The sequence below is a fragment of the Rhinatrema bivittatum genome, chromosome 13 (assembly GCF_901001135.1).
Source record: "Rhinatrema bivittatum chromosome 13, aRhiBiv1.1, whole genome shotgun sequence".
NCBI lineage: Eukaryota > Metazoa > Chordata > Amphibia > Gymnophiona > Rhinatrematidae > Rhinatrema > Rhinatrema bivittatum.
The window spans coordinates 19,994,854-20,020,641 of record NC_042627.1 but is presented as its reverse complement, the minus strand read 5'-3'; the positions used below and the strand labels follow the sequence as shown (position 1 = coordinate 20,020,641).

Here is a 25,788-nt window from a genome sequence, read left to right as displayed (position 1 = left end):
AGGGTCTTCAAGCTCTTCCTAAAACATTTTATCCCAAATTTTAAAAACCGGGGGATATGCTCGTGGCCGGGCTGAACGCATTTTAAAAAACAGCCCGGCCACACACGTATCCCCCGGTACGCACAGAAGTGCCGGGCTCCTGTTCTGGGGAAGCGCATGCTGGCAGCCAGCCGGCGCACGGAGCTTATGAACTAAGTTCCAAAATTTAAAAAAAAAAAAAATAAAGGTAGGAAAAAAGGGTTTTAGGGGTTGGGGAGGTGAGGGGGAAAAAGGAGGCAGAGTAGGAAGTGGGGTAGGGAAGTTCCCTCCTAGTCCGCTCCTTAATTGGATTGGAAGGGAATTGAGTAAAGGCCGATCGCGTCACTGCGCGTGCTTTACAAAATCCACCCCCCCCCCCCCCCCCCGCGCTCGCCAATACAAAATTGGGTGGTCATGCACACAGTGACGAGCGTATGTTATAAAATCGTCATGTCCATGTGCACATGCGGCTTTTAAAATCTACCTCTGCATATCTTTCTCTTCTCACAGCTCACAGAGTAACGAATTCCACAGCACAGGTGCTGTATACGAGAATGCACAAAATCTTATCTCAAGTTTTTAGGCATGAGCAGCTGGTATACTAAGCATGTTTTTTTATTACAGGAACGTAGTGACCTTCCTGGCATATACCAGTGTAATCTCTCTCACACTAAGCAGTCTTTCTCGGAATAAAGCAGCCTATGCATTAAGAACAGGAACCTAAATTTAAACCCCCATCTAACTGGAAGCCAGTGCAGCTCTAGTAATGCTTCTGTGATATCTTTTTTAGTAAACAAAACAAAATTTGTGCTGCTGCATGTTGTACCAACTGTAGCAGCCACATCAGAATATCTGGAAGTCCATTGCATAAGCTGCCACAGTAATCCAGTTGCAAGACAGAGAGAAACAAATATGATTGAATCATAACCCTCAATGGTTTAAGCATTTTCAGCTTGAAAAATGCTGTTTTTGCCATGTGGCATAAGTTTGTTTTCAGAGTCAACTATGAATCTAACATTACTCCTAGACTGTGTACCTCAGATAACATCTGTAGCAATGTTCCCATTAAATGTATTGATGATTCCAACATTTCTACAGGAAATTTGCATGTTCTTTGCAACTTTGTTTTTGACATGTTTAATGGTAAGCCATTAGTTGTTAACCAATTCTTAGTTACAGACAAGCAATTCTATGGTGCTGCTATCAGAATACTTCCATCTCCTGAACATGGGATGATTATCTGAATATCATCTGCATAAATAAAAAATGCTAACCTGAGTTCTTGTAATCTCTGGCCTAGAAGGGATAAAAATATATTAAATAAAACAGGAGACAAAACTAAACCCTGGAGTATTCCCAACACAAGGTTTCACCAGAATGAGCCATGATCATGTTGCCATACCTGCCATGTCATCTTGCAAAACAATTTGAGCTATTTCAGGACTACACCAATTATGCCAATGTTATTCAAACAGGCTACAAGAGTCTTATAACATACCATATCAAATGCAACATTCATGTCCAACTGAACTAAAACCCTGATTTACCAGCTTCTAAGCTACATAATAGAGTATCTAACAGATCTGTTCATAGGAGTTCAGAATTGTGTGCCTTTCGTAACCCAAATTGACTTTTATCTAACACATCATGTTCCTCTAAAAAAAAAAAAAAAAAAAAAAAATCATTCAGCTGTAATATTACTTTTTTTTTATAATCTTTGCCAATGTCAGAAGATTGGATATTGGGTGATAATTATTTAAATCTAAGGTAGATTTTGCTGCATCCTTCTTAATAGACTTTACTGCTGCTCTTTTCAGCTCCTCCGGCAATATTCCTTCAATCAAGTACATATTAATTAAGTATTTATAGTCGTAATGGCATGCTCCTTCATTGGTTTAATAGGTGAAAAAGGGCAAGGGTCAAGTGGAGAATAATAAGACCTTAACCTTCCTACAATATCCATTATTTACCGTACTGATGACATCCTAAATTCTGACCAGCCATCAACTGTTTGTTCAAACTGTACTCCGCAATTATCATGAACTCTAACTAATCCTTTACATGCTGTGTACATCTAAGAGGGAACCCTTATGCTAGAGTTTTAGCAATGTTCACCTTCCTCAGGAGACAAATCCCAAAGTAAATTAAAAAGACTTCTGCAAAAAATGAATAAAGAACTGTTAAAAACTATTTTAAAAATATATGATGATAGTCGGAATCATTTAGGACTACTCGCAGCATTTCGGTAGACAAACATGTCTTCTCAGCATTCCTCAAATCAGATATGAACTTACACCTTTGAGAACTTCTTCCATATGAAGAAAAAGGCGTTACCTCCTCCCACTATTACTTAAAAAAAAACAAAAAAAAAAACCCACTCAATTTCTCTATTCAGACCTATCGGTGAAACTATTTAAAAAATAAATCCATCTCTGTTCCCACTGTGTTAGCAATCTGTTAGTGTCACCTCCATGCCTACTAAACTGAGGCTTCTAAAGTGCTACAAACTTAAGATCTTTGAATAAGTGGCTAGTAGTGACACAATGCTCAGCAAAAGGTGCTTCAAGTCTCTTGCACCAAATAAAACTGTGGTGTTCTTCAATTCAAACACAAAGTGTCTGTCGTATTTTTTTCTGCATAAATCAAAAACCAAGGGCGCCATATGGCATACACTACCCCAGTAGAGCAACATATAGTGGTAGGACGAAGTTATGTTGTTCAAAAGGAGGAGAGGTAAGTATTGGGGGCATATACCAGTAGTGCAATAGACACAAGGATGGTGACCATAGTTTTCATCACTATTATCTGTTCGTTCAAAATAAGACCAGACAATCATATTCCTGATATTACATCCTCTCTTCAGAGCAAACAGTGGATGTTCAGAAAAAGTGGGAATCAAACCCAAATGTCATTGTATATTGTGTTGTATTATATATGTCAATGCACAAAAGGTGTTGACATATACATCCCTGTATTAGGCAAAGATGTCTGCAGTAATAAAAGTAAATAAAAAATTGGTCCATCTGGCACAAGCGTATGCTTTCTTTATACACTTCTGGATATCCTTTCTCCGAAACCGAGGCTCATATCTGAAGCACATCTTTTAAAATCTGTGGTAGAAGAACATAACCTCTGTACTCTCAAAAACTGTTCCACTGGTAGGTTTCTATTTTAACATATGGGAATGACAACTTGAGTATTGTAATAATGCCTTTATCCATTGGTTTTCAATACACTGAAAGCTGCCATCCATCAAAAAATTAAAATGTCCAAGAATGCCACAAACCTCCCCACTGTACTGAGTAAACTGTAAATGGGGGTCACAGGTGTTAAGTCCTCTGAGAAACCACTTCCAACAACCCTCTTCCCTTGACCATAAAAAAATTAAGTCATCTGTATAGCATCACCAAATAATGTACTGTTGGAAAGGGCAGCCAGTTCAACCATCACTGTTCAAAGGTACCAACATATAAGTTAGCAACAGTTGTCGCCATGGTGTCCCTCTGACTTGAAAGAATTGTTCATGAAAAAGAAAAAAAATATTTTCTTTGAGTGCAAAATTAGCAAGCTAAAGAGGAATGTGAGCCAAATGGGCATTTAAAAATGAACACAGCACCTCTAATGCTGAATTTTATAGAGGTGATATCAATGGGTAACCAACAAAACCTCTCCAAAAAGGACCCACTAAAGATTTAAAAAATACAATGAAATCAGACTTTGTCACATAGGAAGGTAAAGTGGGAACAAAATCACAAAGAAACTCAACTACAAAAACCAACAGGGTGCCCAATAGTGACCTCGTTGCAGAAATGATCGGTCTACCTGGTGGATTGTATAAAGATTTGTGGATCTTAGGTATTATGTACAGTACAGGTACAACAAGATCTGAAGCAATTAAAAAGCTTCTTTCTTTTTCAGTAATCCAGCCATGATCATATGCAGCTGACATACATTAATCAAAAAAATTCCATGGTCTGATTGTGTTGTAAAGGTCGAAAGTTGTATCAAAGACTTGCCTGCGCATGTCTTGCACATAGAAAGCAACGTAACCAGCTATGAAACAAATATCCAGTGCTTATTTGCACTAGATCTTGAATAGAATGAGAGAATTTTAATGAAAAGGAGTGCATGTGAAGATATGTGTCGACAGAAATCTTGTAAGATTGCATCCTAATACAATGACAAATTTCATGAATGCTTTTAGTATTCGCAAAAATAAGCACAGTATTTGTTTTGTTTGTTTTTCTTTTTTAGTTCCCAGTTCTGCACCCCAGAATCTGACCCTGGAAGTACAGAATTCCAAGGTAAAATTCTAGTTATTAATGCACATAACTCTCAACTTACCCACGTTGTTGCAGATAGTCTGATCCACCTGCATTTTTATTTTTGTTTTTTATTTAAATATTGCCCTCAAGAGTATACCTTCCAGCTGAGGGCAAGGGAAATCCATCTCTGTCCTGCCTTGCGCCTACAGAAAGGGCCGCGGACTCCCCCAGTGCTACTAGAGAATGGGTATTTTCCTATCTCCAGTAAAGAAAAACTCTTGAGGTGTTTCACTATAAACCAGAAGTGGGACTCTTCCTGTTTCCTTGCCTATAGAGTGAAGAGCAACTCTGACTTATTTCACTACCATAAGAGGCAGGAATATTCCTGCTTCCCCCCTGCAAGGTGATTCGCTGTGACCAGAAGCACGGAAGTTTCCTGTCTCTTCCCGCCTCCAGCATAGAACAGCTATGAGATATTCCACTGTCACTAGAGGCACCACATTTTCCCAACTTCTCCTGCCTCCATAAAAAAAAACCAAAAAAACCAACTTCAGGATTTCACTGCTGTTGGAATTGGTGGAATCTTTGTTTTCCCTGCCCACCATCAAAGTAGAACTGCAGTATTTAAGTGCTGCTGAAGGAGAGGGGGGATGATCTTTCTCTCTCAAGAAGTTCCTATTTCCACTGCTGCAGTCAGTAATATCTGCCCTCTGCCACAACCAAGGAACCAAAGGTGCCTTCTCATTGCCCTTGAACCTAGTTGGAAGTGAGAGCCGACCAGTGCTGCTGTTCTCTCTCTCTTTCCTTTTGAGAATGCAAGGAGGAGGCAAAATAGAGGATGAATGGAAATAGTCAATGAGAGAAAAGAGGAAGCGAGGGTAAGACCGGGGAGAGGGGAGGCATAGGAGGATAAGAAAGGAGAGTCAGAAGAGAAAACAATGTCCAGTTTTGTGCTTATTTTAGCAATGTTTTGGGCAGAAGTAGCCTGTTAGTGACCATGCTCAGAGACTTCAGCAAAATAGAGAAGGTAAGGCCTGAAGATGCCAGACTCCAGGAAATAACAGGAGATTTGAAGGAGAAGCAAGGAAAAGAGGGAGCAAGAGAACAGGAATGAGATAAGGGAATTTTAAAGAAAAGAGATGCAAAGAAGGGTGATAGAGAGAGAGAGATGTAACACACAAGAATTGTAATCAGAAACTCTAAAAAGAAAAAAATATATATATACACACACAACTATTTGTGTGTATGTATATATGTATGTGCATGTATATGTGTGTGTGTGTATATATATATATACACGTATATACACAGATAATCTTAACACATACACAATCACACACGTTTTTTTTCCTAACGGGAATGAACCATTTCTGGTGCTGATCTCACCCTTAAACCAAATAAAAAAGTTTAATTTTTATGCTTTGCTAGTTTTTTCTTTCATAAAAGTTGTCAAAGGTTGAGAGGTGTGAAGGTGGAAGTCAGGTAAAGAAATAAGAAACATCTATAGATAATAGAATGGGGATATCTGACTGCCAAGTACATGTGCAGTGATGTATGATTGTGGTGTTGTCATCTTCTTTGCAGAGCATCATGGTGCACTGGCAGCCCCCTCCTGCAGGAACTCATAATGGTCAAATCACGGGGTACAAGATTCGCTACCGTAAGGTGTCCCGTAAGAGTGATGTCACAGAGAGCATTGGCGGAACACAGCTTTTCCAGCTAGTCGATGGTGAGCAGTTCATTAAGAGCCTATGGCAGAAGAGAAAAATGAGAAACATCTTTTCTTGTAAAGAAGTATGTATGTACTGCTCTTCTGTATAAAGAATTACACTAATATTTTGGCCTCTTGGAGGAAGAGGACAGAGGAATAGGTATAACGATCACCCATGAAAGCAAATACGCTAAAAGCTGGTAAGTTTGTTGTAAGGTGAGGGTTTATGAAAGCATATAGTATACAAAAATAGCTTTATAATATGCCCCACCAAGTGTGCAACTTTGTGCCCCCGTACTAGCCCCTTACTTATGATGTCATCTGTTGATGCAGAGAAGGAAAATGCTCTCTGAGATCTCTGAAAAACCTAGGTCTAGGAGAAAACGTTTTGCATCTCTGCTCCAACATATGACATCTCCCACTTGCGTGGCTGATTTTATCCCACTTGTCTATGGAGAAACAAAGTTACCAGAATTTTACAAAGAAACAGAAACAAACCAAGCACTGTCAATTATAGGACAAGGTAAACTGCATAAAAAACTTAGTCAACATTTCAGTTCCTAGATGAGGAACTGAAATGTCGGCTTTGTAGGTTATTCTTGTAGATGTCGATATTTCAAAAGCTATTTAGACGGATAACTGAAAAGTTATCCATCTAAGTGGCTTACCTGACTATATTCAGCCTTTATCCTACTAAATTCTAGCCAGCTAATAAGCTAGGCGGCTAGAATTTAGCCAGATAAGTTGGGGGCATTCCGGGGGGCATAACTGAGAGGTGTTGTTAGCCAGTTTAATTAAATGGATGACCCCGCTATTCAGAGTTAGCCAGTTAATTTAGCCAAGTCTGATGAGGTCAAAGAGCTGTCCTAAAGTTAGCTGGCCAACTACTTAAGATAGCTGGCTATATTCAGTTTTACAGCTGCACTACTGAATATGCCTCCAAAGTTAGCCGGATAAGTTTATCTGGCTAACTTTGCTATCCGGATTGTGTCTGAATATAGATCTCATAGTTTATTAAATAGTCTATTGCTTTCATATATTTTGAAATACTTGGTTTATTTCCATTTTCCCCACAGGACATTTCCCCACAGGAAAACTGTGTAACCCCAAAACTTTCAAATACAGCTTTGCACACAACGTGCATCTTCCTTCTTAATTTAAAAAAGGCTCAGGCAACTCAACAGGCTCATTTTGATAGAAAGAATTGGTTAATACAAAAAATGCTGTTTCCTTGGAATGCTCATATGCTTGGAATGTATGATTTTACATTGTTAAAAGTTTGTATTAAATAAAGAATACTTTAGGGATGTGCAGGCATAAAAAAAACTTGCATTGTTTTTCAGTTCGTTTTCGGGAAGTTTTTCCGCTGCAAATTTCAATTTGTTTGATTTTTTTTCTTTCGTTTAAATAAAAATGAATCAAACAATTTAAAAAAAATGACTAAACAAAAAAGGAAACAAGACATCCTGACCCTACCACTCATCCCTCCACACAGAAAATTGCCGGGGCTAGGATCCACCCTGGCCCCCACTTACCCGGTCCATTGGTGAACCGCTATCGACTAGGCGGAGGGCTATGGAGATGCGCCAGAGTTAATTTACTTCAGTACAACCCCAGCAGATGGCGTCATTAGAAGAAAGAAGACCTCCAAGGCCTGGGCTCCAGGCTTGGCCTTGACCCTAGGCTGAAGCCCAGGTGTCGAGACCCTGCTGCCAGGCCTTGGCTTTGGGCCTGGGTCTGGGCCTAAGCCCTGCATTGGGACCCAGCTGCCAGGCCGGGCTGCAATGTCAGGCGTGGACCTGGGCCCAGGGTCTGGGTTGAATTATTTTTCCTGACGTTGACTAGCTTTGTTGCATAGTCTTTTCTCTCTTTAGGTCTTTGCAGGCATGCATGGATCTCCCTGTACAGCCTCCCACTGTTGAAGTTTCTTCAGTCTTCCTTTTGCTCATGCAAACAGATGCATTTTGATGTTTTCATTGGTCATAAATATTTTTTCTTATTCCTTTTCATAATTTGTTGTTTTGCCTAATTTATTTACTTTTTTTTTTATGCAAACCTCCCAAAAAACAAAAAAGATGAATTATAGAAGCTTAGAAAATGTTAATCTCCATAATGGTTTAATTTCATTTCAGTAGTTTTCACAATTCTGGAGAAACCAGGGTTCAAAAGGTGTCCATGCTGCACACGGAAAATGTCTTTATCAGACCAGTATGACAGGGTCTCGATGCCTAGACCCAGCTCATGATGATCCAGATTGTGCCATCTGCACTGTATGTCCCCTGGAGTCAAAAAGTCAGGGAACCATGCATCAGAGAGTTCTTGAGTCCCCTCAAGCTCCAACCTTAAGGATCAAGAGGAAACAATCTTCAGCTGAGGGATCTTCACTTAAACTAAAAAAGTCAGAGTCCTGTCATGCTTGGTGCCATGATTCAGTGAAGTCTTGACATAGGCGACAATCTCTTTTTGGTAAAGAGGGAAATAAGTTGTACTTTTTGACTCCAAGGGATGGTGGAGCAGGGCCACCAAGCTTTGTTAGCACAGACAAGGACAAGAAATCCTTCGTGCATGATAAGAGATCAGCTCTGTTTGGTGGACACTCTTCAGTCCTTATGGTTTCTCATTAATTTCCCAAAATCCAAGATGAAACCATCTCATATTATAGTCTTCATAGGGGTTCACTTGGACAAAACACAGGGAAAAGCATTTCTGCCTCTGCAAGAGGACAGAAGAGTTACCATAGTTAATTCTGATGATCACAAGTCAGAAACCAATATCTGCCCACCTCTTCCTGAAAATGTTAAGTCACATGGCAACTACAGTCCATCACAGACTTTGCATTTCTTCACATGAGAACAGGATAAGTAACAACTGAAAACTCAATGAAACCAGCATTTTCAATCATTATGACACAAGTTGAATATTTATTTATTTATTTAAAGGCTTTTATATACCGGAGTTCATGTACTAGTACATACCACTTCGGTTTACACAGAACCAATATTGGAAAATTACATCAAACAAGTGGGTATAAAATAACAAGGCTAACTTTGTAGGAACTTAGAACTTGAGGTAAAGGAGAGAACAGGACCAAGTGGTAACAGATCAATGTAAATAGCTAAATAATAAATACAAATTCTTACAATAAATACAAATGCTTACAGATTACAGTCTTCAAAATCTAAGTTTACATCTATCTAACTCTCTGATCCAATTCCTGACATGATGGTTGAATTATTCAAATCTTCTGAAACAGCAGTTTTCCACCAATCCCCAGTTTCAAGATATGGTAACAATGGATGCTTTCACTCAAGGCTTGGGAGCTCATCTGAAAAGCCTTTGCTTTCAAGGAACCTAATCACAAAAATAAAAATTGCTTTATATAAACCATCTAAAATTGAGGTAATCTTCAGGCCTCTCAAACTTTTCATTTCATGGTTAAAGTAGAAGATGGTGGTGATCAAATTTTTATAATGACAAACAAGAGGGAACAGGCTCTTTCAATTTTGCCTAGAGGTGCCTAGGATATGGAAATGTGCAATTTCCTAGAGTTTTTCTTCACGTTGTCTATTTCCAGGAAATTAGAATCAGACAGCAGACAAATTAAGTCACCAGCTTTAATTAAATAAATGGGTCCTACATGATCAGACAGTGCAGTAATTTTTCCAACTTTGGGGCATTGCACAAACAGACCTCTTTACAATGTCCCTGAATAACATGCTTCCTGAATACTACTCAGAAGACCAGCAAAGGACAGAAGTAGCTATAGATACATTTCTTAATTCCAAGGAATTAAGGACTTCTTTATGCATGTGACCCGATTCCACTTATATCCAGAACAATTAAAAAGCTGAGAAGAGGAGAAGGGGGCAAATGATTTTGGGTAGCCCCTTTTTGACATTGTTCAATCTGGCTTCTGTGGCTTCAGTGCCTATTATTTCAACAACCAATAGCATTACAGAGATTCCTTTCCTTCATCACACAGTACAATGGGAATCTTCCACATCCCAGCCTTCGGTCTTTGGCTCTAACAAGCATGAATGTTGAAAACCATAGTATCATCTATACAGCTGCCCTTTGACATAAAGAATGTTCTTCTAGTATCAAGGAAAAACTTTACCAGAAAGTCTTACAACTTTAAATTGAAATGATTTTCTATTTGGTGCTCACATTTTGGATAGGACCCCTTTAACTGTTCTGTTCCTTTTTTTACTTCATTATGTACTAAACTTATCTGACTCCAGATTAAAAACTAAGTCAGAGTTCATCCTAGTGCTATAGCTGAAATCCATTGCTTAGGTGATAATGCTCCTATCTCCCATCAATCCATTACCAAATTCATGAAAGGCCTGACACATCTGAAGCCTCAATAAAAGATCCCCCTGTTTCTTAGAATCTAAGGGATAGATACGTGTGTGCGTACATGTGCGCCCGCTACCCGGCGCGTGCACATGGATGTGTGATTTTATAACATGCGCGCGTCGGTGCGTGCATGTTATAAAATCGGGGGCGGTGTGCGCAAGGAGGGGACAAAATTGGTAGCAACGCATTGAGGCCTTCCCCAGTTCCCTCCCAGTCTGCTCCAATTAAGAAGCGGACTGGGAGGGAACTTCCCTACCCTAGCCTCCCTTCTCCTTCCCCTCTCCTCCTCACCCCCTAAACCTAAAATAACCCTAAAAAAAACCCCCTGTTCTATGTAACACCTTATCAGCGACTGTTTTGTTCTATGGAAACCGACCTGATTCGATATGTATATCGAGAATGTCGGTATATAAAAATTCTAAATAAATAAATAAATAAATAATCTCCCGAACCTCTTTTTTTTGTTCTGTAAGTTGCTGCTCCTCCAGAGCAGAAGCAACTTGCGCGCACCTGCCAACTGCCGGTGCGCGCTCCCCTGGCACAGCAGCAAATAGCCGCTGTACAGGCGCCTCCAGACCGCCCCTCTCCGCCCCCCCCGGACCACCCCCTTTTCAGGCCCCGGCACTTGCTCACGTCTCGGGGTTTATGTGCATGGCCAGGCCTGTTTGAAAATTGGCCCGGCGTGCAAAAGGCCTGGCCACGTGCATAAACCTCGGGATTTTACGTGCGCCAAGGTTTTAAAATCTGGCCATAAATGTAGTTCTTGATCAGCTCATGAACCCACCATTCAAACCATTGGTGACAGCAGATGTAAAATTCTCTTCCTGGAAAGTTTTATTTTTTTTTATAGCTGTAACTTCTACAGTAAACAAATTGTGAGCCCTACTCTTGTACTCTCTTTATGTTCAATTTTTTCACAACAAAGTAGTTTTGAAAACTCATCCAAAGTGGTTTCCCAATTTCATTTAGATCAAGCCATTTCTTTTACCAACATATTTTCTGAGACTTCACTCCCACAGAAAATCCTCACAAGTGTTCATTTCTTTTAAACTGGTAAAAATGGATTTTCAGTTACAAAAACGACTCACTTGGATCTCTGATGACATCTCTTACTGCTATAATCAGGGCAAAAATCTTCAAAATAAGGTGAAAGCCTTTCAGGTGAAGGCTACAGCAGCTTTCATAGTACATCTTTGCTTTGCAGGGCTGCCACTTGATCTTCCATTCACACATTCACAGTTCATTACGGACCTAGAAATAGAACATGCTTCATGATAAAATAGCAGTTTTGGTCAAGCAGTTCTGCAAAACATATTTAATTCTTTCTGCTCTTCCTTCCATCTTCTAACATTAAATATGGGTTACAGTGATCTATAGAAATGTAAAATCCATCATGTGCAGCCCTCAGCTTGAGAGTCCCTACTCGTGTGGCTAACTTTATCCTTTTTATCTATAGAGAATGCTAAGTTGCTCAGCTATATCAGTTCTCCATAGACAATAGGATAAATCAGCTATACAATCCCATGCGCCTCCCCTTAGAGTTGAAATTTAGCTTCTTAGAAAGACTGAGGAGACTGGTGCAGTGGACGACTATACAGAAAAGTCTGCTCACGCTCAGAAAGACCACCTCAATTTTTCTGAGTTCTAAGAGAGATTTGGTGACATCACCCACTCGTGTGACTGATTTATCCTGCTATATATGGAGAATATGTGTTACAGGTGAGCAACTTACCCTACTTTCCACCATTAAACTCAAGTACCTACTTTTTCAAAATATATTTTTGATAGCTTTTGGCATCAGATTAATTTCATTCCAGTGTATTGTGGGGAACATGCATGAGTGACTTCAGCTGCCAGAATACTATTTAGATGCTTTATTTTACCAAGATCTAAGAGTATCTTCTTACTGATAAGTGAATATATTGTCTAAAATATGAGAATTCTGAGGCAGATTTGAAGTAAACTGGGGAAGATCTTAGTCAAATAGTAATCTATTGGTACAGAAATTACAGAATAGTGCTGTCTGTCTTCACTCATAATTTGGTTTCAAAAAATTATACCACCTCTTGCCTCTCAGATCTGAATGCCAAAAGCAAGAGATGAATACAAAACTAGAAGCAACTATTGAATCATTACATATGTATACATATTCTAAAGGCTGTAAATCAACAGATACAGTTGCTTGTTACAGTAATTTTGGAATGATGGCACTAGAGATGAAAGACTGAATGTTTTAAACAATGGCTTCGCTGGGTTTTGGTGGCTGTGTGGATTATTGGGAAGCTTGGTAAATAAGACATGAAAAGGGACCAGGATGTTGATTTTAGTATTAGTCTTGTTAGAGAAAGATGACACGGCTTGAAATGGGCTACCAGTGAATGTGAAAAGGCCGGTATTTTAACAGATTCTGGGCATGCTTGGGACTGATATGCAGGGCAGAGTTAGGTATACATATCCTTTCACTTTGAAACATGGTGCCAAGTCCACAGGTAAAAAAGTACTTGCAAATATTACACTAAAGAGTGAGTCTGAAATATGCACAGCCCGCCCCCTCCCCCCCCCCCCCCCCCTATCTGTTATCTTAAGAATTCTGTCACAGGATATAGTAGAACCACTCACTAGCAACAAAGGGTGGCTATGTTGCTACATTTGAAAAATAACTACGGTACCATAAGTGCTGAAGAGTAAGCATTTATCATTATTATATTTAAATTTTACCTTTAAACATAAATGGAATAAATTTGTTTTTATGTTGTTTTCTATGCGTGACAAAAATACAAGCCACTCTTGAGTAGGCTTCAGTTAACATGCTGCCTGTACGTTGAAAGAAGGCGTTGTTGAGTTTTGTGTTTGGATTACTGTCTGCCCTGTGTTCCTTCCTACCTTTGCAAGGGGCTGGGGTTATTAATGTAGGGCCTCACTGGGATGGCTATGAAGCGCTGGCTTTGTAGAAAAGGCTGTGCATTTATAGAAGGCACGAGGAACGTACACACCTATGCTACAGCACTGGTATGCGGGGCTGCTGCAGTGCTTTCTTTTCTTAGACGGAGAACCCCAGAGGAGCTGTGGCATTTTTAATTGCAAGTCTAAGGGAGAGGAGTTTTTTCCCCCACCCCTCCCAACAGTTCCCTTTATCCTAGAGAAATCCTAGGCCCAATTTAGTGGGGCATGCATTTGCGTAGATTTAAGAGACTCCTCGATTGATTTTACCTTCTGAGGTTAGGTAAGATTTTTTTTATTTTAGATCTTCATTGGAAAAGATTTTTTTGGAAAAGAAGATTTTTTTCCCTCCTTTCTTTCATCTTTCTGTTTGGGAACTTCTTTATTTCCCATCTGAGTCACTCGGCCTGAGAGAGTCAGTGCCCACATAGCAAAAATCTTGGAGAAGGTGAGGATACTTATCCCATATGCAAAGCACACAGGAGAGAGGAGAACTGGCACCCACATGGTGCTTATTCACAGCATATAACCATCCGACATACATGAGAGTCAACGAGGTACCTAATTGGTACAAAAGAGAAACAGAAGCATAAAAAAATGATCTAAACACAGCCTCAGCATTACTCAGGTACCATTTTTTTTTAATTTTTGTTTTCAAGGAACTGTCAATTCCTTGTTGTAAGCCGTTGTGCAGTCCTGATAGTCCCTAAATTTCAGTTGGAATAGCTGTTGGAGGGCTTACATTTCAGAAAGGAACAAGGGGACCCCCAAATTAAAAATGTATTCTGTATCACATTCCTGCTTAAGAAGTCCATCAGCAAAGAATTTGTTAGAACGCTAATCGCGTCCCTCTGTTTTGTTAAAAACACTTGGTGATTGACACATTTACTATCCTCCCTGCCACTCCTCTCCTCCCCCTCCCCCCATGCCCCACCACACACATGAAGAAGCTGCTGTATGGGGCTTGAAAGAGAGTTGATTGTGACTCTTTCTAACTTAGCCCCTATATCTTTTGTGACTGACCCTATGAAGAATTCCTGAATTCAGGGTTACACTAACAATCTACCATGAATGTTTTAATTGTTATTTTTATCCCTCTTGACGCTCTTTGCAAAAGCTGGCTTACCGTGCTAAGGAATATTGGCCAAAGCACCAAAACAAGAGAGAGAGAGAGATTTAAATTGAAGACTCTTGAATAAAATTAACATGTTCACACACAAAACAATCTGATTTATTGCTCTTTGAGTCAAATCTATTGTTTTTGAAAGCAATTAGAGCTGTAATTTCAAATAATCTAGACGTTTGTTGATAATGGACAATAGCACCAGATGGAACCACAGGACATGCATGGCATAATGTTAATGCATTCTGTGGGGAAGGTATAAGATGACTACTGCTAATCCATTCTTGGTGATAATTCCATCTCTAGGGATTGCTGCTAATTCCCATGTCTGTTTAAGATACACTCATACTGTACATACCCAGTTGTCCTGGGGTGAAAGGTCAGTGTATAATGCACTCTACAAGCTAGCTCTGTTTCAGTCTTGACCCAAACTTTGCCTTATTTTCAGCTTTGTTGAATATTAGCACTAATTATTTGTCCATTAATGCATTCAGTGTTTGTCATCACACTGTGTTGCATGAGTAAGTACTGTGTATCTTCATTCAAAACATACCCTTCAGCATCTTAGTTATGTTTTCTTTTGATGATAGGTCTGGAGCGAGGCACAGAATATAGCTTTCGAGTGGCTGCCTTAACCATCAACGGAACTGGACCACCTACTGACTGGGTGACAGGAGAAACCTTTGAGAGTGATTTAGATGGTAAATTCACTGTGGTTTTGAATGTGTGTATATGCATACATCTGAGAAATGGAACATATATGGGTGGTTGTAAATACATACCTCTATGGGATTAAACATGTTGTGGAATAAAACATAGAGCATATGCATTTGTAAGATGGAACAGGCAGGTGCAGACAGGTCTGTGAAGTTGGGGACACATTCTGTATAAATATGTTGTAATTAAAGACTGGATGTCACAAAAATTGTAATACTTTTCTCCTAAGGCAAGAACCTTCCTATAGTGCTCATCCTCTGATATACACTATGGTGTAATATGAATAATTTTCAAAAATTATCAACTTCATATCAGTAGTGGATCAGACCACTTATTGCAGCAAAGCATATAGGTAGTCAGAAAGTCAAGAATATGGAGGTGCATTGTGCCTAGTTTGGAATTAATTTAAAAAAAGATTTGTGATTTTTGGTTAGGATATTCCTTGAACTTCCCCTGACCCTTACTGAATTTCCTTTTTCAAGATCGAACAAAAAAAAACAACATGCATCTGGCTTGAGCATTCAGGATGAAAACAAAAAAAATATTCTTAAATCAGCAAAAAGCATGCTTACATTTTTCAATAAGAATTTTGAAATGGTGATTCTTGTTTACAGAAACTCGTGTTCCTGATGTTCCGAGTTCCCTCCACGTGCGTCCTCTTGTAACCAGCATTGTGGTGAGCTGGACCCCTCCTGAGAATCAGAATATTGTGGTGAGAGGGTATGCTATCGGATACGGCCTCGGCAGTCCTCACGCACAGACCATAAAGGTGGACTACAAGCAGCGCTACTACACCATTGAGAATTTGAGTAAGAAAAGGGCCAGGGAATTTTGTGGGCTTAACAACTTTCATCTCAGGATTTCCTTGCCACTCCCTTCCCCACCCGTGTTGTAGACATTTTTACGGGAAGTGCTGGAGGATGCTTTATGTCGACTCCATTTCCTTTTTCAACTTGCACATATAATTATCCATCGCTAGGACAATTCTGCACATAAGTTCCATAGCATTGGAAAATTAGGCACAAATATCAGTTATATTGGATGCAGCAAGAAGGTATCCATTCCTATATCGAACTAAATAGCAAAAGCTTCACTGAATCGTTAATTTCATATAGTCACAGAGATATCACTAAAACTGAAGGAAAAGACTTCAGCAAACAGATTTGGAGGCAAGTGAATTCCATCACAATTTTTCTAAAATTATCAATCTGAAAAATATCCAGCATGTGCTTGGAAGTCTAAACAATTTTCCAAAAAAATGTTTTAAACATAATTAGTGCAAAACAAAACAAAATTTATTTCAAAAGTAATTCAGCTAAATGTGGTTAAAGACAAACATTTTCACAGTCACAACACCAAATTGAGTAAAAAGCAAACTTATCTTCAAGTTTAAACAAAGTTCAGATCCGTCTAAATCCAAACAAACCCCAATGTGGCCAATGTTTCCCCATACAGCTGAATCAGGAGAAGTTGCATCGTAATGCTCTCTGAAAGGGAAAAAAAAGAGCACCTGTTTCAGTCATAACACACCGCCTACTTGGCTTTCAAGAATGGAACGCACAACCCAACAAGCAAGCCTTCTTTAGATGCTTTTAGAATAGTTGTTTAAAGAAGTAATCACCATTGATTATTGCACCAGTTATTTAAGAGGAAAGCAATAGGAGGACATGGCAACAAAATTCAAATAGATTAGAGTAAGATACTTCCATCAAACCCATCAGAGAATACTCCCTCTGCTCATTGATGTTCATCCTCCAGTAGTAAAATACTACCAATGTTCAGTTATACAAATAAACCCCACTCAGTCGTGGAATTTAAACCCTGGGGTTCCATAGTCTGCAGTCTTCTGTTCAAGAAGTTAAAACTTTGTAGGTAGTGTGCCACAATTGAAACAACAGATCTATCTGTCTCTCCATCGCCTTTTTCATTATTTAGCTCAAGGTGAGTTACATTCCCCGTCCCCAGAGGGCTTAAAGTCTAAGGACCTGATTTATTAAGCCTTTTCTTCCATTCTGTGTCTATGGGAAAAATGCTTAGTAAATGAGGACTTAAGTTTGTGCCTGAGGCAGTGGAGGGAGAAGTGACTTGCCCAAGGTCATAAGGAGTGTCATCAGAATTTTGAACCCTCACTTCACTGTTTCTCAGACTGCTGCTGTAATTACTAGGTGGCTACTCCACAAATGTTCTTTTCCTTTCAGTGAAATTTTTGCTATTTGGTTTGATTCATATTACTTCATGCCCTCTTTTGAAATTATTTTTTGTATCCATTCCTGCATCACAGTCCACATAAGAGTGTATTTTGTCCTATGTTGAGAAGTTATGCTCTTAAATTGACCAGCAACAGAAAGTTATGCGCTTAAATTGAAAAAGTACACAGATGAAATCTGATAATGACATAGGCACACAACATACTCCATATCTGCAACACAAACACCCACACAAGTAGCAGCAGAATTTATCACAAAACACACAAATGCAGACAAATTCAAGCTGTCTCAACTATAAACACACAGCCTCTCTTTCCAACACAAATATGCAATGCTGCCTCCTCACACAAAGAATTGCCAACACTTTCTCTCTCTCGCCCCCATGTACATACATAATCTTTCCTCTTTCATGCACACAAATATTTTCTAAATTTACACTCAATATAAAGAATACCTTTGAACATTTTATGTATGCCGTGGAGTATACCTTTTCTGCCGTGTGATACCCTTTTCTTTGTAGTACAATCATTTCTGCGACAGCTACTTGACCAGGGGCCACAGGCAATAGCTCCCTTCAGAACCCAAAACTTGTGCACACTGAGCTTACCTAATAGGTGTCACTGTTGTGTGATGGTTGTGATTCCCCCCCCCCCCCCCCCCGGAGGGCTGTGATCACTGCCTCCACAGCACTGCCGGTTCTGAGGAGTAGGAGCCAGGGATCTCAACCCAAGTCTTAAGTCGGTGCACAGTGCTGCCATCAGGCAGTCCTCAACAGTTAATTTAAAAACTTTTTTTTTCTGTGTATATTTCTAACAAATGTTAAAAAATGTTTAGTTGTAGGTCTGGTGGTTTAGGTGGCAAGTGATGTGCACTGCCATGCAGAAGGGATGCTGCAGCGGCAACCTTCACATCCCCTGGAGGGGGGGAGCGAGTCACGGCCATTGAGTAAGGGTGACACCTGGTGGCTGTATTCAGAGCCTATGTTCTCGAGGTTATGGAATGAGCCATGGTGCATGGACTTCAGCCCAGAGCTATCACTGCAAAGACCAGATTAAATATGGTGGCGAGTGGGTGGGGGTTAGAAAATAAGGGAAAAATCCCAGGGTAGTTTCAAATAAAAGCTCGTGCTGCCAGATTCCAACCCTGGTTCTGCTTGAACTGGGAGCCCAAAGGAGGAAACTGAATGTTTAGTGTTTAGTAGTAGAAGGAGGTTACAGCTTTTGTAGAAAGGGATACTAGTTAATGTTCTCTTAGATAAATCTTTCATATATTGTTGATTCAGTAAAAAGTAGATTTTCCAGTCAAATATACATAGATAAATTTTCTCCAGGCTCTGCAATTGCTTACTCTTTAATTTGTTTTTGTCTCTGATTGTTAATTTAATTACTGTTTGGCAACAGTGGCTTATACAATGTAGGTGGTTCCCCCCCCCCCCCCGTTTAGTTTGACATTGACAGCTAATCAATGATACGTATCTGAAAACGATGAGTATTTATTTATTTATTTATTTATTTATTTATTTATTTTAAATTTTTATATACCGGAATTCCTGTATGCAATACAAATCAGTCCGGTTTACAAGTAACGAAAGAGGTTGCCCTGGTCTGGGAAGTTAGACCTGGGTTTTTTTACATAGAACATGGAACAATAACAATAAACCATTGAACATTATTACAAGTAACATAGAATGTAACAATAGCATTTAACAGATTTAACCTTTTTTACAAAGAACTTTAGTAGCGAATATGTAGGAGTAGGAGATGTTTAATAGTTAGACTTCAATAAGCTGTCACTGTGTAGTAACTGAATGAAAAGACTGAAGAAAATATGGGATGTGTAAGTCTTACAGCAGAGACCTTGACCACCATTTACAAGTTTATCTTTTGAGTTGTTGGAGCTCTTATCTTTTGCCGAGAATCCCTGTTGTAAACAAGAAGCTGGCTTCTATGACCTTGTTAAGTATAAGGTATTGGTAAAACAAGCATTTTACTGTTAAGATCAGGCCGCTTCTTTAGTTCCATTTATTGAGCAATACTGCTACCCAGTGGACAACTTCCTGTAAGACATTGCAGTCCACAGTTGAATAGTAGAGAGGTAGTTTGTCGTAACTTCACTCTGTAACAGGGATATACCGAGCATCCTCAGAAGACTTGGGAAAGTTGATATCGGAGGAATGTGTAGCCAAAAAAATACATGGGACTGGGAGAACAGCAGATGTGGGACCAGGAACACATGTTCTCTATGGTCCTTGCTGTGCTGCTTCACTGCCACCAGTAGTGATAGTGTTTGGATTTTGCCTCCCCTAGGCACTGTTGGTGTTATGCCACCACTCCTCCCCGCCAGAGATTTTGAATCTAATCCCTTATGCACCAGCACCCACCATCTGCTGGACTGAGCAGACCTATGTTCACTTTCCATCCTTCATTTAGTATCAGCAGAAGGCAGTGAACATGAGGATATAGTCAGCCCATGGGGATATAGTCAGGCTTATGGCCTGAGGGGGACTGGGCGGGATTACAGTGTTATCCAGAGGAACAGAGAAAGGAGGAAGAAAGGAAGTAGGCTTGCAGGGGGCAAGATAAGGAGCTCTGTCTTGGTCATATTGAGTTTAATGTGGCTGTGGGACATCCAGGCAGCAATGTCAGATAAGTAGGCTAACATCTGGAACTGGATTCCTGATTAAATTTCTGGTGCAGAGAAAGTAAATTTTGGATTCATCAGCATAAAGATTGTATTGAAAGCTATGAAAGGAAATCAAAGCACCAAGGGAATTAGTATACACAGGAAGAGAAGAGGGCCCAGGACAGAACCATGAAGTACAGCAATTGATAGTGGGATGGCAGTAGAGGAGGACCCACCTAAAGATGCCTCTTTTGGGGTTCACCAAGCATGTTCTACTATTCCAATATGCCCCTGTGCTGTAAAGCTGGATGCCTTTCTTAAACAGTTTGGTTTACTGATTGTAGACTGTAAGAGTTGAAAAGAGGGAAAAACTCTTAATGAATATCAATCAGCTCTGTCTGTGAATTTTGGCTTGGAAAGTAACTGACTATGCTTTTGATTCCAATCATCTTAACTCAGACTTTGTATGGGAGGATTTCGATGCGCTTGGACAGAAATAAGAGAAATAGAAGGATATGTCTAAAGTCTCTCACATTTACTGAAGTTTCATTGTATGACAGGAAGCGTTTTCTTTGAAAGGAGCAAAGTGCTTGCACACACCTAGTGCAAAGATTCAAATGTTGGTTATTGAAAGTATAATAAGTAGTCCCTTTATTGCCACAGTAGGATCTCATTTTTACTTTTCTGCATCGGAACGTAAAGATAGACTTGGAAAGTAATTTAATTATTGTTTTGTAGGCTATGAATTTGATAAACTCAACTTCAATCAATATTTCATTCTTTTAGATCCAAGCTCCCACTACGTGATAACATTGAAGGCCTTTAACAATGTTGGCGAAGGAATTCCCCTGTATGAGAGTGCAGTAACTCGATCCCATACAGGTAAAAGTGGAACCTGTCTGATAAATTCTCCATTTTATCTTGTCCTCAAATTATTGGTTAGAGATATGGGGATGATAAGCAATGGAAGAAAAATGGATTGCAACTAAAGAAACACTGTATATGTCATAATAAGCGTTAATCAGCATTAATTACCTTCATCAGAATGGATAGTAGTGATCTTCATTATCCCTAAATGATGTTGAGCATTAATTATAACTGTTATAATCAAAGGATATAATAGAAGTGTATTCTATTACTACTACTACTTAACATTTCTATAGTGCTACTTGACATATGCAGTGCTGTAAAACAACACACCAGACATTCCCTGCTCAAAAGAGCATATAATCTAATCAAGACAAACAGGCGAGTCAACAGACAATTGTTAAAATTAGTTATTGAGGCTAAGGTAAACCAACAGGTTTAAGATTTAAAAGCACTCATAAAGATGGGTTTTCAGATGGGATTTAAACAAGGTGAGAGAGAGGGAGCATGACTCACAAGCTCAGGAAGTCTTTTCCAAGTACATGATGCAGCCAGGTGAGTCCGGGAATTGGTGATGTACCTTGACTAATGAGCGTCGTGCATGAAGAGGGATGTAAAGAGAGGAAAGGTAGTGAGAAGCTGTAGAGTGAAGGCACTTGTAGATAAATAAGAGGAACTTGAATTGTATGCTGGAATGGAAAGGGAACCAATGCAGTTACTTCAGAAGAGAGGTTATATGGGTGTAGCAAATTTGGTGAAAGATAAGTCGTGCAGCTGAATTTAGGCTGACTCACTGGGAAACCTGTGAGGAGTAGGTTGCCATAGTTTAAGCAGGAGGAGAGAGTGGATAAGGGTTCTGCTGGCGTGTTCAGAAAGAAAGGGATGGATTTTGATGGTGATATAGAGAAAGAAACGGCACATTTTAGCAGAGTTTTGGATGTGTGTAGGGAAGGAATGGGAGGAGTCAAAAACGACGCCTAGGTTACGGGCTGGGGGGACTGGGAGGATGACCATGTTAGCCACAGCAATAGAGAAGGGATGAAGAGGAGAGGTGGGCTTGGGAAAGATAAGGAGCTCAACCATTTTTAAGATGGTGGTGGAACATCCGGGCAGCAATGTCAGACAAGCAGGCTGAAATCTGGGACTGGTTTTCTGATGAAATTTCTGGTGTAGAGAGGTAGATCCGAGAGTCATCGGCATAAACATTGAAAGCCATGAGAGGAAATCAGAGCACCAAGGGAATTAGTATACAGGGAAGAAGAGAAAAGGGCCCAGGACAGAGTCCTGAGACGCCCCAATTGATAGTGTGATGGCAGTAGAGGAGGATCCACCAGAGGAAACATTAAACATGCAATGGAAGAGGTAAGAAGAGAGAACCAAGATAAGACAGAGTCCTGCCATCCAAGTGAGGACAGAGTATGAAGGAGTAGGTGGATCAACTGTATCAAAAGCCGCAGACAGGTCAAGGAGAATAAAGACCGAGTAAAGGCCTTTGGCTTTAGCCATAAATAAGTTATATGATACTTGGCAAAGTCTGTTTCAGTTGAATGTAAAGGGCAAAAACCAGATTGGAGCAGATCACCATTTTGTAAAAAAAAAAAAAATTGGTGATAATTGGTATGATATATGCTTATTACTATGTTTTTTCAGTGCAAACTATTAAATAGCTGCATATTCCCAAGACCAGTCTACAGGTAAGCTGCCTTAGGCAGCTCCATTATTTTGTATGGATTTGTGTACAGATTGCAGCTTTTAAGTGGTTTGCAATGTGATATAAACATATAATTTGTTTTTAACAAATTTCTATTGCAGTTTTAAATAATCTTCTAATAAAATTTTATTTAAACTAAATTGAAATGCATTTTGCCTCCCCATCATATCTTTTTGAGTGAAAAAGTTATAGAAAAATGTTCATACTTTCACAGGGGCCTTTTTTTTTTTTTTTTGGAAAAGGGAAGATGTAAAACTACTAGTTCAATCAAGTGGGAGGGAGGTAGAGACAGGAGGCAAAATTTTTCCACAAATTAGATGATTTGAAATGCTATACCGATGGCTGCCATGAACCAAAAACTACTTAGGTTTAGACATTCATCAGTTTTGAAATTTATACTGTCTATTGCTTATGAAAGCAATATGAATAGGATTTTTAGAGTCTGTAAATGTTGCCTATTAACTCTGGGTTCCCTCTCTTTTTCTTCCCTTCACACCTCTCATTCCATTGTAATAACCTTGCATTTCCCTTTTTCTTTCGTTTTACTTTGAATTACCACTTCTCCTTTTTTTTAATTTAAAATATGCTGATTTTTACCCATCAATCCCTCCTTCCCAGACACTTCTGAAGTTGATTTATTTGTTGTTAATGCTCCATACACTCCAGTGCCAGATCCCACCCCCATGATGCCACCAGTGGGAGTTCAGGCTTCCATACTAAACCATGACACCATAAGGATCACTTGGGCGGACAACTCTCTGCCGAAGAACCAGAAGATTACTGATGCTCGCTACTACACAGTCCGCTGGAAGACCAACATCCCAGCAAACACGAAGTATAAGGTACTGGAGGCAGATCAGCCATAAGCTCCTAACTGATGGTGACACATGTCTGAATCAAACTGAAAAAGGTTTTAGAAAGAAGGGGACTGGAAATACTGAATATGATTTTAAAATTGTATGTTATAAGAACATAAATAAGCTTTGTCTTTATAAATGTGTTAGACGGTGACCTCAGCTAAAGGCGGGGGGGGTTGGAAATATCTTTGCATTTTTTTCTTATTCGTCTATTATTTTGAATTACCCCCTCAGATGTTTGTGTTAAATGAGTACATTAAAAATACAAATGCTTAATATTGATGACATACACTCTCTAGTAAAGAGAGAAAAGATTCTAACTGTGTAAAAGAGTGGGATCTCATAGAACATAAGTTCCATGTTTGGACAGACCCCAAGGTCCATTGAGCCCAGCATCCTGTCTCCAACAGTGGCCACTCTGGATCACAGTACCCGGCAGATCCCCAACAGTTGATCTATTTCTTGTACCTCCTGGGGATAAGCATTGGCTACCCTAAGTCTTCCTGGTGGACAGGTGGAATACAAATCAATCAAATAAATATATAAATAACGGATTATGGGCTTTTCCTTCAGGAGCTTGTCAAATCCGCTCTTCTTCTAAATCCAATCAGACCAGTCAAGACAAGTGGGTTACGCTCCTAATCAGCAGATGGAAACCAAGATAAACAGGTTTGCTAATATCACCCTTATATGTGTCCATATTGATCTCAGCCGTCTTTGTTTACAGCAGATGGTACAGGTGCATTTCGTGCTGTGGACTGAGGCCTAGTAGGCTGTGTTAGGAATTGTTGGGAGCAGCTCCTGAGGTGAAAGCAGCACTCCATTCCTCAGTTGAGCACAGCCTAGATAAGGTGGGGGGCTTCCAGACTTGGAGTCTCTTTTTCCATTTGGCCCCCACTGCCACCCAGTGGATCTCCCCTGCTAATATTGTTCTTTCTGCTCTCTTTCTCACTGTCTCTGGCCCTGTGGGAATAAAGTTAAAAATAAAAAAATCAACAAGAGAGAATCAGAGCAGCTAAGCTGTGGGGCGTTGGCAGACCATCACTCTCAGAGTTGAGGTGTTGTCAGGTGAGTACAGCAGTAGGATTTTTATTCCTTAAGCTCCTGCAGGAGGTCTGCAGCAGAGAATAAGGGGAGGGGGGCTGCCATTATGGAGCCAGTGGCAAACCGCGGGGAAAAAGCCTGTGTGCTGCCAGAACTGCTGTGTTCACAAAACTGCTTCGAGTAGAACTTCCAAATTGTGCCACACCTATCAAAGTGCAGAGGAAGAACTTCAAGGCATTGAATTAGCCTTTCCTGGAAAATCCTTCGCTGCTCTTCAGACAAAGCAGCCGAGTTAAGAATTTCAGAAAGCAAGTTAAAACCTTTCTTTTTAACCTAGCTTATTTTTAAGTTTTATTTCGTATTACATTAGTTGATAATGGTTTTTATCATATGTTGTTTTATTTATTTATATGATATTTTAATTTGTTCATTATTGTTTGTTTTTCTTACTTTATTTTATTGTATTGTTTGTCTTATGATTTTAATATTATGATTGTATTCTTGTTCATTGCCTAGTCCTTTTAGTGTTAGGCGATTCATAAATAACAATAAATGTAATGTAAATGAGTGGTGCTGTGGCTCTCTTTTGGTAGCTATCTTAGGACAGCATGGTAGTGCAGGGAATTGGGCCTTCCTCCACTCAGCCCTGAAGAACAGACATTGGGACATCTTCCTTAAATTTCCACCTGGCAGTGCCCTTCTCAAACCCTGAAGTATCTGGGAGCACTGTTCAACACAAAAGCAGGACAAGTGCGTCTAACAAAACTGAGGATTCAGAAGGTACATCACCAAGTTCTTTCATTGCTATTGGCCAGGAGGCTGACAGTTTGGAATTATCTTCAGCTCCTAGGTTCCATGGCAGCAGCATTAGAGTTGGCTCCCTGGGCATGGGGCCCACAATGAGATCTTTGCAGAGAACCTTACTTTCCAGGGTGGAACCCAAAGCCTCAGGATTACTCCACATGGCTACTAGTACCCCAGTGGGTAAAGGTGAGCCTGCAGTGGTATATGAATTCAAAGAATTTGATGTGTGGACTTGGAACCCGCTACCTGGGTAATGATGATGATTGATGTCAACCTGATGGCATGGGGGCTCATTGCCTGAGGCAAATTGCTCAGGGCCAGTGGTTTCAAAAGGAATAGAGTTAGTGCATCAATCGATTAGCGACTAGAGCTATTCAGTTAGCCGTGTTGCACTTTGGCCTGAGTTTAAAGGGTCAGGCAGAGTAATGCCCAACAAGGCAGCAGCAATTGCATATATCACCCAGCAAGGAGGCACCAAAATGTGCAGACAGGTTTCCTCAGTCGACATAATGTGGACCCAGGACAGTAGTCTCTGTCTCAAGC

The 25,788-nt window shown here is 39.9% G+C and overlaps 1 protein-coding gene across 12 annotated transcripts in view; it reads left to right on the top strand.

Annotated features, from left to right (window-relative positions):
* Positions 1–25,788, top strand: part of NEO1 (neogenin 1) — a 598,116-nt gene that overhangs the window by 492,887 nt on the left and 79,441 nt on the right. For 8 of the 12 annotated variants that reach the window (XM_029574457.1, XM_029574458.1, XM_029574456.1 and 5 more), the window contains exons 12-17: positions 4,273–4,322; positions 5,868–6,012; positions 15,007–15,117; positions 15,748–15,942; positions 20,749–20,844; positions 23,159–23,382. In XM_029574457.1, the coding sequence (XP_029430317.1) occupies positions 4,273–4,322; positions 5,868–6,012; positions 15,007–15,117; positions 15,748–15,942; positions 20,749–20,844; positions 23,159–23,382 (821 nt within the window). The remainder of the gene's footprint in view (positions 1–4,272; positions 4,323–5,867; positions 6,013–15,006; positions 15,118–15,747; positions 15,943–20,748; positions 20,845–23,158; positions 23,383–25,788) is intronic. The other 4 variants (XM_029574454.1, XM_029574453.1, XM_029574450.1 and 1 more) reach the window with 1 other exon arrangement.